The sequence below is a fragment of the Cynoglossus semilaevis genome, chromosome 9, assembly GCF_000523025.1.
Source record: "Cynoglossus semilaevis isolate Cse_v1.0 chromosome 9, Cse_v1.0, whole genome shotgun sequence".
In the NCBI taxonomy this organism is placed as follows: Eukaryota; Metazoa; Chordata; class Actinopteri; order Pleuronectiformes; family Cynoglossidae; genus Cynoglossus; species Cynoglossus semilaevis.
The window spans coordinates 15998386-16009506 of NC_024315.1; the positions used below are offsets into that span (position 1 = coordinate 15998386).

Genomic DNA, 11121 nt, shown 5'->3' on the forward strand with positions numbered 1-11121 from the left:
GGAGAGTAAATAAAATCACCTAATCCTTACCTGATAAAATATACGAAGCTTCTGTCGTGGCTCACACGGTATCTGCTCTTGTCTCAGCTGGATCTCGGTGGTGACCGACTTTTTCACCGCTGAATTGAACAAACGCAATTTTTTTTGTTTTACTAAGAACAATTGTAAATGCAAACAATATGAAAGAGACTAAGCTGTGATATAATTAAAAATGACAATGTTCCCTAAACATCAAAAATGTAATTACAAGTTAATTTTAAAATCTGAAACAAGTTCTACACATTCCATTTTAAGTTGGTAATTCCTAATTAGGATCCTGATTCTTCTACATCAACTCATATTTTAATTGTTTTTCCTTTTTTTTTTTTTACAAAGAGCACAAAAATATTAGCAAGTTTTTTCCAAAATCAATCTGCCTCACATATATTAATACCACATGAAATGACAAAAACAAGGGTTTGAGTGTGGCTACAGGTCTGCTGCCATCTTCTGGTGAAATATAAAGTAGGTTTTTGAACGTGTGTATTTTGTACTGCGGCCACCAGTGCCGTGAGCTGCACATGTCTGATTTTATGACAGAGGCTGGGGGACATCTGAACACATGCTGTAAAAACGACCTACGTGTAAATGAGTACAATGATAGAACACAACAGTGTTTCTTTATCCACCAGTTTGGTACAAGTAAAATTAACCAGATTGGTTGAAGGTCCCCTGTACTTACTCATGACTGCAGCTCGATGGTTACTGGTCCTCGACTCCATGGGAGTGGAGCTGTCAGAGTTGCGGGTAGCAAGGGGTTTTGCGACTGTGGCAGTGGAGTTTCCACTGGCGTCACCTGTCCAACGCAGCGTGAACTGCAATGTGGGTCCCTGAGAAAATGTCTCAAATGGTGGCAGCCTCTGTTGGTAGGTCACAGGATCGTCAAGTAGATGATATAGAGCGGACAACAAAGTCAGGTTAGGTGTGGGAGTTCTTTTTTTTGTGCAGCAGCCAAGGCCATGTATTTCTTCTAAAACTCTAACCTTTCCGTCAAGAATCGTTTCCCATGTAGCTTGTTTCTTGCTCACAGGGCTATCGTCCATCCCTTGCATTGACACTTCATACTCCCCATCCAGGAGCTGCAACCTCCTGCAACGGTCAAGTCAGGACTTATTAGCTGAAATGTCAGAGACACTTTTAGGACAAACATCGCAAAACCTTACCTATTCTTATCGAAGACGGTCATCTGGGCAATGTACGTTTCCGTCTTCTCTCCCTCTTCTCTGTGGGACGAGGTTCTCTTTTTTCTACTCGGAGTATCAGTTACATCTGTGCACAAAGTATGAAATAATATTAAAATACAGAGGACAATTCATTTAAATCTCATTAACAACTACATGGGGCTGAAAAATGATCTGAATATAAAACACCATAATAAAGACCAAACTGTGGATTTCTTACCAATGTTTTCATTTGCCTCTCCATTGACCAGGCCATTGGTGTTTCTCCTTCCTGTATGCGACACTCTGAATAAGAGTGAATAAGACTTCACCATGTGACTGTTGCTGGGCTCAAACTCATTGCTGGAGACCAGTAAGGACGGGTAGGAGCCAGGCTTGGTTTGGTTACCGTCAGGATTCAAAGGCACCTGCTTTTTACCTGTAGGCACTTGCTTTATTGGACAGCTGACATCCTAAACGAAAAATCACCATCGTCATAAACACTAGAAGTAAAACCCCGCGCCCCCAAAAATCACATCTGTCTCTGAAATTGAAAATAGATCACAAGAACTCCACTCTACCTTGCGTTTTTTATGGCAGACTTTGACAAGTAGCACCTCTAAGGACACAGAATGTTGTTCATTTTCTGAAACCTGAGATGGCTTTTCTGTTTGAGAGGACAAAAAATGTTTAGGTTGACTATCATTGTTAACAACACAACAGAATAATGTGTTTCATACTTTTAGTAGTACTTTATAGTAGACTAGAGATGTATCTTGAGTACATTATGCTGACAGATGTAAATGTTAGTGTCAAAAACAAACATTTTTATAAAAATACCTGGACAATGGCAGCTTTTAATTAACAATAAAGCATTAGATGAATCATTTTGTAATTGTTGGTAAAAAAAAAGCTAATAAAGAATACATCCAGCTTACCATCCTTATGGAAGAACCCAGTGAAAGTTAACTGTAAATGTGATGACAAACTGAAAGAAAATAAACTGATATTTAGTCAAATGCTCCAAATGAGGGGACACACGCAGTTTAAAAATACTTTAACAGCTTTCCAAATGTTATTTATATATATATATATATATATATATATTTCTTTTTCTTCTCCCTCTGTGAATTGAATGCAAAAAAGACCCATGCTGTAATAATTTCTGTTCACCATTAGCCATAGTCACAAACTTATCTTAGAACATGTAAAATATTGTAATACACTACAACATAGTATTTGTCAGATTTCTAACTCTAGTTCCTGAGCATCCAGCAGGGGGCACTGGATTGCATTGCTTACTAAGAACACATTAATATGTAGGCCATATTTGTTTAAGGCCTACATACCACACCCACACCAAGTCAATTCCTAAAATTCCCCTTTGTAGTTCACAAAATTAGTTAAAATTCAACCAATCTTCTTAAAATGACATGAAGCACATTCAACTATTGTGACGCTGTTTTCTCTGGTTTAAGTAACAATGTGATTCATACACTAGGTCATAGGTCATAATGCTGCAGAGGAAATACAAGAACCAAAAGTAGGTTGAGCTAACAGGCACTGAATGTTCCCCACCGAGCTTCAGTTCTTTATCAGAACACTACCCCAATTCCTTCAGTGTTTTTATTATGTCATATTATCTCTTCACACTTGCTTGACACAAACTCCGTTTTACATTTTTATAATTGCCATGAAAGATTGAATAACAGCTGTAGGAGGGGTTTCCTAAATCACTTACAAAAAACTAATAGTCCTCAGTGATTTCACTGAAGAAAGCAGTTTGTAGGTAAATGAGTGTTGATATTTTATGATCTGCCAGAATCTAGAAGTTTGGTTCAGAACGAGCCGCTCTAATTTCAGCTGCTTTGTGATGTCGAGCGTTTGATTCTAATAACCCCACCCCGGCACCATGTAGCCCTCATAAAATATCCACCATCTGTCTGATGGTCCACCATTTGTTTTTCCTGGTACAAGACTGTAGGACTGCTATCACGTATAACCCAAAAGCCAAGAACAGCTGCTCTTTTGTTTACACAGCGCGAAATTTACAAAAGCTATCTAATGCAAACACTTGAGGGCCTAGAAGTAGGTTGTCATCTGTAACAAGACAGGGCAGACAGCCAGTGAGGCTGGACACTCGCCTCCTTCCTCAGCCAGGATTCAGATGTTGGTCACATGCATCTAATCCAGTAGTTGAGAAAAATGTGGGTAAAATAAAAGTTCTGTTTGCAATCCAGCATTAAGCTATCAAGAAAAGACACACTCCTCCATAGTGACCATCAACATAGACCAGGTCAATGACTGGAGATGGTGGTCTGGCAAAAACATTAGATAAAAGCAGAGATAGGATGTGAGGATAAGACTGGCGGTGAGTGTGTGTACGAGAGTCTAATTTAAGTAGAGCTACAGAGTATTAAAGCTTGGTACATGATTGTAGAAGATGTAGATGGCCTTTTGCTGTAGCAGTTTATTATTTATAAACACTAATCAATGTCAAGTTTAATAGGAAGTACATCCATTAGTATGTCACAACTGCGGTTAAGGTTTCTTTTTTGCTGCCCATTATTTATGTATGCCAATTGCTTTGTCCAGTCACCTTAAAAGGAGGTTCAGAGGGTACTCTAACAGTGGCATTAATATTTTCACCATGACATCCCCAACTCATAAACACTGTAAAGATAAATGTATTCCTGTAACTTGTGATACCTTGGTGTATCCTGCTCTCCTTTCATTTTTTCCACTTTCTGTAACAAACTATCCACTTTGAATGTTTTCCTGGGAGAAAAAAAACAGGTTCTAAATTAATGTTGTCTTAAAGCTGACTTTTGACCATTTTCATTCAATTCAGAGTAATATTTATCAATCAAAAATCTGCAAACTTCTTACCTTCTGGCATTTGTTCGACTGTTTCTGTGAGACATGAAGGTCAGCGTCCTGTGCAAAAATATGGGCTAGAAGAAAAAAAGACAAATCAAAATTTCATGGTGGAGAAACCTATACTTGAGAACGGCTTCTCAGTTTACCAAGGTAGACATATTTTCTACTACTCCCTATAATATATACAGTGAAAAGATATTACCGCATGGAAAACTAACGTAATACATTCTAGCAGTAGACAATGTACTTCAAATTCCTTTAGAAGAAATGTGTTTGAAAACTTAAAAGCCAAAACTAGTTTTACTACTTGCTCAACTGTTTCTACTTTGGCTTTGTCAAATGCAAAACTTTTTTTAGTTTTTAGGACAGTAAAAAAAGAACTTAGGAAATGGTGGCTGGTTATTACAAAAGATGTCTGGAACTGGTAATCAATAATAATAATAATTGCAGTTTACAGATTAATCATAACTATTTGGTCATTAGCTGTTACTCAGTGCATGTTGCAGCTTTTTTTCCATTTTAATATAACTTTTTTCTGTTTTAAGATTTGCTACAGCAAAACAACTAGTGTCGTATCCAATAAAAATTATAAAGTTGAGTGACTTTAAAACAATAATTCTGTAGTTAAAAAAAGAAGAAAGAAAATCAATCTATGAAAAAACACGAGGAAAAGCAGTTGTATTACCAAAAAAGAAAACCAGTAATTTGGTGTTTCTCTTTAACATTTGTCATGTATAAAATGAGACTAAGTTTTTTTGTCATATTTGTGTTAATATGTCGGTTAATACAAAATGATTCAACAACTAATTCCCATCACAGACCCAAAAAGTTCAGACAGACGCTGTTACCACCATGTCATACACTCTTTGACTTTAACGTTATGTTTTTGAAAACAGAACTTGTATAGTTACGGATATATAATAAACACTGTGTGTTGAGAAGGAACATAAAGTTCTCGTTCATCTGGGCAATATGCGGGCACATAAATAAAGATTTGTAGCACAGAACCAACAAATACGGATTGCTTTTCATTGGAAGTAATTGAAGTAAAATATAAGCAATGTAAATAAAAATAGGATCAAGTGATATTTCTTTAAAAAAAAAAAAGAAGAACCATTCTATTATCTATATTTACACACCCTCCATAGATGTTCAACAGTGTTGGTGTCATGTCAGAATATTGCACGTTTGTTTTTACCTGTATGTTCATTTAAACAAAGTTAATAGTGTTTTGAACAAGGAGGAAGGATGGATTGTTGTTAATAAAAATATTTTATTCTCAGTAGCAGTAAAAAAAAAACAAAAAAAAAAACATCACCACAGAGGAGGGCCAGCAAGGCCCATATTGGAGCTATTTCGGAGCTATAAGTGATACAAAAGTGACAATACCTTCTTCCTCCAATATTTTTGTAATCACGTAAAGAAAATGCATTTTAAATAGAATACTTACTGCAATTAAGTTCCTTGTGCGAAGAAATCGGTAAATCTGTGTGGGCTCTATTGAAAGGAAAAGGGGTTACTCTATATTTCCAATTTTTTTTAAACAAAGTAAACACCAGAGAAGTTTGTCAAAAAATTATGCCAACAGGTTTGACAAATATAGACTCAATATACGTACACCAACCAGGAAAATTATTTTGCTAGAACAAAAATGTGGCTTTGCTTAGTTAACCATTATAAGTTCTGCCCTAGGGGGTTGTTATGACAGGGGCTTTTATAAGATTTTAATAAAAAGGTGCTCCGCATGATTGCCTGCGTGCAAGTACTTTATTGAAAAAATGACAATAACTGAGTACATTTGGTGTGTAAATGCTTCAATTGATTCTCCTCGTGTTGTCGAAACCTAACAACTAACTGAAAAGTCAGTAGGTGGATGCATTCTCACTTTCAAAGGCCTGTAGGAAGAGCTCACGGTCGGCCTGAATTTGCTCCATCTTCGGCTTCTTCATCATCGCTGATGAGGGAGGATACACGGCGCCGTTGGCTTTGTAAGTCGCTCCACTCATAATATGACCCGAGCTCTGAAATAAGACCGAAAAACACCCGTTTGCTCATTTGTAATAACAACCACCGGTAGTACAACAGGTTAGCCTTTAGCAGACACTCGTGTTAGCGGTCGAGCTAAGAGGCTAACGATGCTAATAAGACAGCAACGCCGGTGTTCCTGCTTCATATTCTCCTATTTATCCAAACACCGTTATAAAATTCGACAAAATACAAATATATTCCAGTATGTGTTGAACATCAGGGGCAACTAACAGCAGACTCACCCTGGCCGATGGCATTAATTCGCTTGCCTCGCTGCCTTCAGCTCAAGCCTGGCAGACTCAAAAGCAGAAAGCCATGAAGATGAAGGGGAGGTGACCAGACGCTTGCTCAGTTCAAAAGGGTGAACACAGACGGCATGACGACCTCACAAGCAAACCCTTGTTGTTGACCGTTATCAGATATTGTTTTGAAGGTGTTTCCAATCAACTTGTCGGTATTAAAATGATAATTACGGTCGGAACCGTTCCCTTCAGTTTTGTACTGAACAACAGAGCTGGAGTCAGTTGTCAGCCAATGGCAAGAGGGTAGACACAAGGCGGCACTATGATTGGCTGCTGTCGGCCGGAGATGACATACAACCCGCTCTCGCTTTTTGCGATTTTGCGGGAAATCGAGTTTATCAGTGTTCGTATCTTATACAGGAAATAGAAGCAACGACGTACACAGAGATGAATCGTCCTATTCAATTCTAGGATTTGGTAATAGAAAAAAGGAGACAAAACTGAATAAAAATGACGTAAAAAGCACCGTTTTAAAAAAAATCACGTTTAGAATTATGGGACTGGAGTAATGTACGGAAAGTAAGCGTGAGTGCGTGGATATAAGAAAACACAGATAGACCCCAACACACGTAGCAGTGTGAATATAATCTTAAATGACTTTAACACAAGTTCGCCATATTCAGGTGTAAATCAGTTGTGTAATCCTGCCACTAGGTGGACACGTTCTTGTGTTTTCGAATAGTTTGTCATTCACACGGTTTGTCTATAGGGGTCACTGTAGTTGTAGTCCCCACAGCACCTGTGACGCCATGTTCTATAAGTTGTACTTTTCGTCCCATATGAGTTGTCTATTAATGTCTATTAATGATTTGTCTGGAAAGAAAATGTTGGAAACCAGTCATGTAGACATGCATTCCCTATGTATATAATTGTGGTCAGGATGAATTATTGATTATTCTGATCATATGCAGGGGGTTACAGTGCATGGCAAATTATGTTCATTTCTCCAGGTATTCATGTTTGCAATTATATGGATAAGATACGTATGTTCAGCACCTGTTTACACCAACAATGTTTTACTGTGTTTTTGTAGAAAGCAAGGAACGAAATAAATCATTCCTGTGTTGTTAATGTTTTAGTTTTTACCCTTATTAAAGTCTTTATTAAAAAAACAGAACCAGTGTATGTTACTTTCTTCTTCTCACCCAACTTTCCATCTTGTACATGATTTTTATGTGTAGGCCTATATAAAAAAATATGTAGTGGTAGCACACTTCTCAATTTAGTTTGTTGAATCATCTGATTCAATACTACATTAAATAATACTGCAGGGTATTCACATAAGACTGTGCAACTTCATTTTCCTCGAATATGACTATTACCAAGGGGCATGCTTTATAATAGTGAATAAATATTTTTCTGACTATGAATGAACGACTATTTAACCTTAAGGATAACCGTTACAGTATCAACCCGATTAAATTACCAAAAATAACTATTTTTTAAAGATCTTTACTTGTCAAAGTTCATTCAAAGGTACGGTGTATGTACCGTCACCATTTCAGTTTCCCCCGTCGGACGTATTTGCGGACGGAACCGGAAGCATCGCCGATCACAACTTCCTCACATGTGTCCATGCTAGAACGATCATCTGTATTACATTCCAGTGCGAAGGTGATCATATATGTGTGTGAATTCGTGACGCCTCCGTGTAAACCATGGCGGAAATCGTTCAGCAGCGAATTGAGGAGAGGATCCCGGAGCTCGAGCAGCTGGAAAGAGTGGGACTGTTCACCAAGAAAGAAGTCAAGTAAGTCGGGTTCCGGTGTTCGCTCAGCTAGACCCTAGTCCTCAGGACAGGACAGCACTGTCCTCTCTATGAAAGTATTTCATCGAACTAAGAGAGTGTAGTGTAGTGTAGTGTTATTTAAAAGATGAGCGGTATGACGTTCCATTGGTGGGAAATTGATTCATGTTTCGTAATATTTGATTTTAAACTGTTAATGTAATTGTTCGGAAGGATCCAAACTAGGACTTACATATTAACTTTATATATATATTATTAAGTTAAATTTAACTTGTGTCACTTAATTAGTCACTTAAAATCACCTAATTTATAAAGTCATTTAAAACCAGCTGAGCTGTTGTTTATGTGTACAATGTGCATGATTTCCGTTGAGTTTAATTATTATTATAACTGTTATGTTAAATCGACATCTATTATACAGTTCCATTTAAATCTTTGGCAAAATCATCCTCAGTTCAATACTTAAAATTAGGTGATAACTTTGTACAGAAATCACTAACTATTATTGATTTTCTTTTTCATCGGCACATTTCTGTTGTTATAGATCCATAATAAAGAGAGCTACAGCCCTGGAATACAAGCTGCACAGGGTGATTATAAACAAAGAGGACTTCATTGCATACATTCAGGTACGGTGTTCATCTGTTAATATGAATACAATGTGGATGAGAAATATTGTTAAAAAGACATTGTTTTTTCATTGCAGTATGAAATCAACGTTTTAGAGCTGGTCAAGAAAAGATGAGCGGTAAGTGACTTGAAATGGAAAAGGTTCTCAACGTCTCTCCTTCAGGCTCTACATATAACAATTGTCAATGTTTATTGTAGGTTCAGGAAAACTATTCTTATGAAGTTGATTTACAGTATTCTCAGTGGTGCTTTTAGATACTAGAGATGAACTTTTCTTATCTTTCCTTTTGTTTTGCAGCACATACACTATCAGTTCAAACGAGAGGAAATCGAGTTCCCCATCATCCATAGAATAAACAGTATTTTCAGGAGGGCGACGTATAAGTGGAAGGTACTGTAATGACAATATATTTTACTACTGTATCAGGGGTTAACACATCACCACATCAACTAATTAATGCTGTATTTAGTTGTCAAGTCAGATCAATGTTAACCAGTGTGTGCATATACAGTATATATATATATATATATATATATATGTGTGTGTGTATATATATATGTATATGTATGTATAAGTTGAACCATGTTTTGTTTCCCACAGGATGATGTGCAGCTTTGGCTTTCACATGTTGCCTTCTGCAGAAAATGGGTATGTGGCATTCTGTTAGCTTTTGTAAAAACAATTGTTCTCTTAATTGAAATTCATATTTCAATATATTGTTGTTGTTGTTGTTGTTTTTTTAAGGCCACCAAAACCCAACTAAGCAAGGTGTTTTCTACGATGCTTGCCATTCACTCTGATAAACCAGGTACAGATAACTGTAGGGAACGTGTCTTCAGCCTCTGTGGAAACCTTCACTTTCTTTACAATAAAAATTCTTTGGATGCTGTTATTCCTTGATCCTAGCCCTGTGGATTATGGCAGCTAAGAGTGAATTGGAGGATCGGGATTCTTCTGAAAGTGCCCGCCACCTGTTTTTAAGGGCGCTGCGATTCCACCCAAACAACCAGAAAGTCTACCAGGAGGTAAAAGGAAAACTTTTACACAATGTGTTTGCCAGGGGTTATAGAATTTTGGTTAGACCCTGTAACTTAAACTATATCTTGTCTTATATCTTTAAGTATTTTCGTATGGAGCTGCTCCATTGTGAGAAATTGAGGAAGCAAAAGGAAGAGCTGGAGAAGGCAGAGGTGGATTTGGTGAGTCTGTTGGTATTTGGATGAATTCAGAGTATTGTAGAAAGAAAAATACACAGGCACACATACATGAGTTAATGTGGCTGGGTTTTAGGACAGTGCAGGAGCGACACAAAGGCAGTAACACGTACACATATGCATAAAAATGAATAAAAAGTAAAACAAAAAAACTTAAAGAATGCTTGAGAAATGCCATGGCAGGCATCACTGGACAGAATAGAAGCCATATTATAAGTCTACAAGCCTGCAATGACACCTGCTGGGATGTGTGGTTTGATTTTAACTGCTAGTGACCAGTGACCAATATTTTTTGTATATAAAGTTAGAGAGACATGGTTGTGATAGTGTTGGACATGTGTTGGAGATGGAGTTACCAGACAGGAAGCAGAAATGCTTTGCTCTCAAAATTTGTGAGGGCTAACACATTGTTGGTTGATGATCTGCTGAAGAGGCCACAGGAGGTTCTAGAGGGAGGAAGAACAAGAACACACACACACACACACACACACACACACACACACTGAAGTTTAGGTTTTTGTGTTTGTCGAATGAATAATTTTTCTCTTCACACTTTCTTCCAGGGTGAATATGAATTCTCTCCAGAGATTCTTAGTGGCAAACTGGCTGAGGTCGTGTACAAAAATGCAACAGAAAACATCAAAGGTAAGGACTTTGGAAAGTTGTGATTCCACTTCTTTGCAAAGCAAAACAAAAGACAGAAATGGTAGAATGTTCAAGGACAATGCTATGATTAGTTTTGAAATCTCATTATGAAATGGTTCTTATAATTTAGACCTTTAAACTAATATTTACTGACAATTATGTCTTTATATTTCTCAATCACAAACACTTTGATGAAAGCTAAATAATAGAATATAATAACGGATTTGGGAGATGGAGGCTTTATTTGAGCCGGGAATTGAAATACAAACATCAACTGTAGCCAACAAACACACACCACTCACGTCACGTGTTTATATCCCACAGAGGCAGCGTTTGTCATCTCTCTGTTAACCATTGCTGCCATCTTCGACTTCACCAAAGATCTTCAGTCATCCATTCTGCAGGAGTACGTTTCTCCTTTACATACATTTTTCGCTCTGTTTCACTCCAAAGCAGCACAAATATGAGCTCTGAC

General features: G+C 37.3%; 2 protein-coding genes across 2 annotated transcripts in view; one reads left to right on the forward strand and one right to left on the reverse strand.

The window, feature by feature from the left end:
* Positions 1-6659, reverse strand: part of suz12b (SUZ12 polycomb repressive complex 2 subunit b) — a 9814-nt gene extending 3155 nt beyond the window's left edge. Inside the window, exons 1-12 of the mRNA XM_008317553.3 lie at positions 6350-6659; positions 5965-6100; positions 5530-5576; positions 4089-4153; positions 3909-3977; positions 2138-2187; positions 1781-1866; positions 1441-1672; positions 1203-1308; positions 1023-1128; positions 722-899; positions 31-119 (exon numbers count right to left, since the gene is read on the reverse strand). Coding sequence (XP_008315775.1) covers positions 31-119; positions 722-899; positions 1023-1128; positions 1203-1308; positions 1441-1672; positions 1781-1866; positions 2138-2187; positions 3909-3977; positions 4089-4153; positions 5530-5576; positions 5965-6100; positions 6350-6364 — 1179 coding nt within the window. The 5' untranslated portion in view covers positions 6365-6659. The remainder of the gene's footprint in view (positions 1-30; positions 120-721; positions 900-1022; positions 1129-1202; positions 1309-1440; positions 1673-1780; positions 1867-2137; positions 2188-3908; positions 3978-4088; positions 4154-5529; positions 5577-5964; positions 6101-6349) is intronic.
* A 1242-nt stretch (positions 6660-7901) lies between these two features.
* utp6 (UTP6 small subunit processome component) overlaps positions 7902-11121 on the forward strand; it is a 7321-nt gene continuing 4101 nt past the window's right edge. The window contains 10 exon segments of the mRNA XM_008317555.2: positions 7902-8159; positions 8701-8785; positions 8863-8904; positions 9085-9177; positions 9388-9435; positions 9532-9595; positions 9694-9812; positions 9909-9986; positions 10565-10646; positions 10971-11061. Coding sequence (XP_008315777.1) covers positions 8068-8159; positions 8701-8785; positions 8863-8904; positions 9085-9177; positions 9388-9435; positions 9532-9595; positions 9694-9812; positions 9909-9986; positions 10565-10646; positions 10971-11061 — 794 coding nt within the window. The 5' untranslated portion in view covers positions 7902-8067.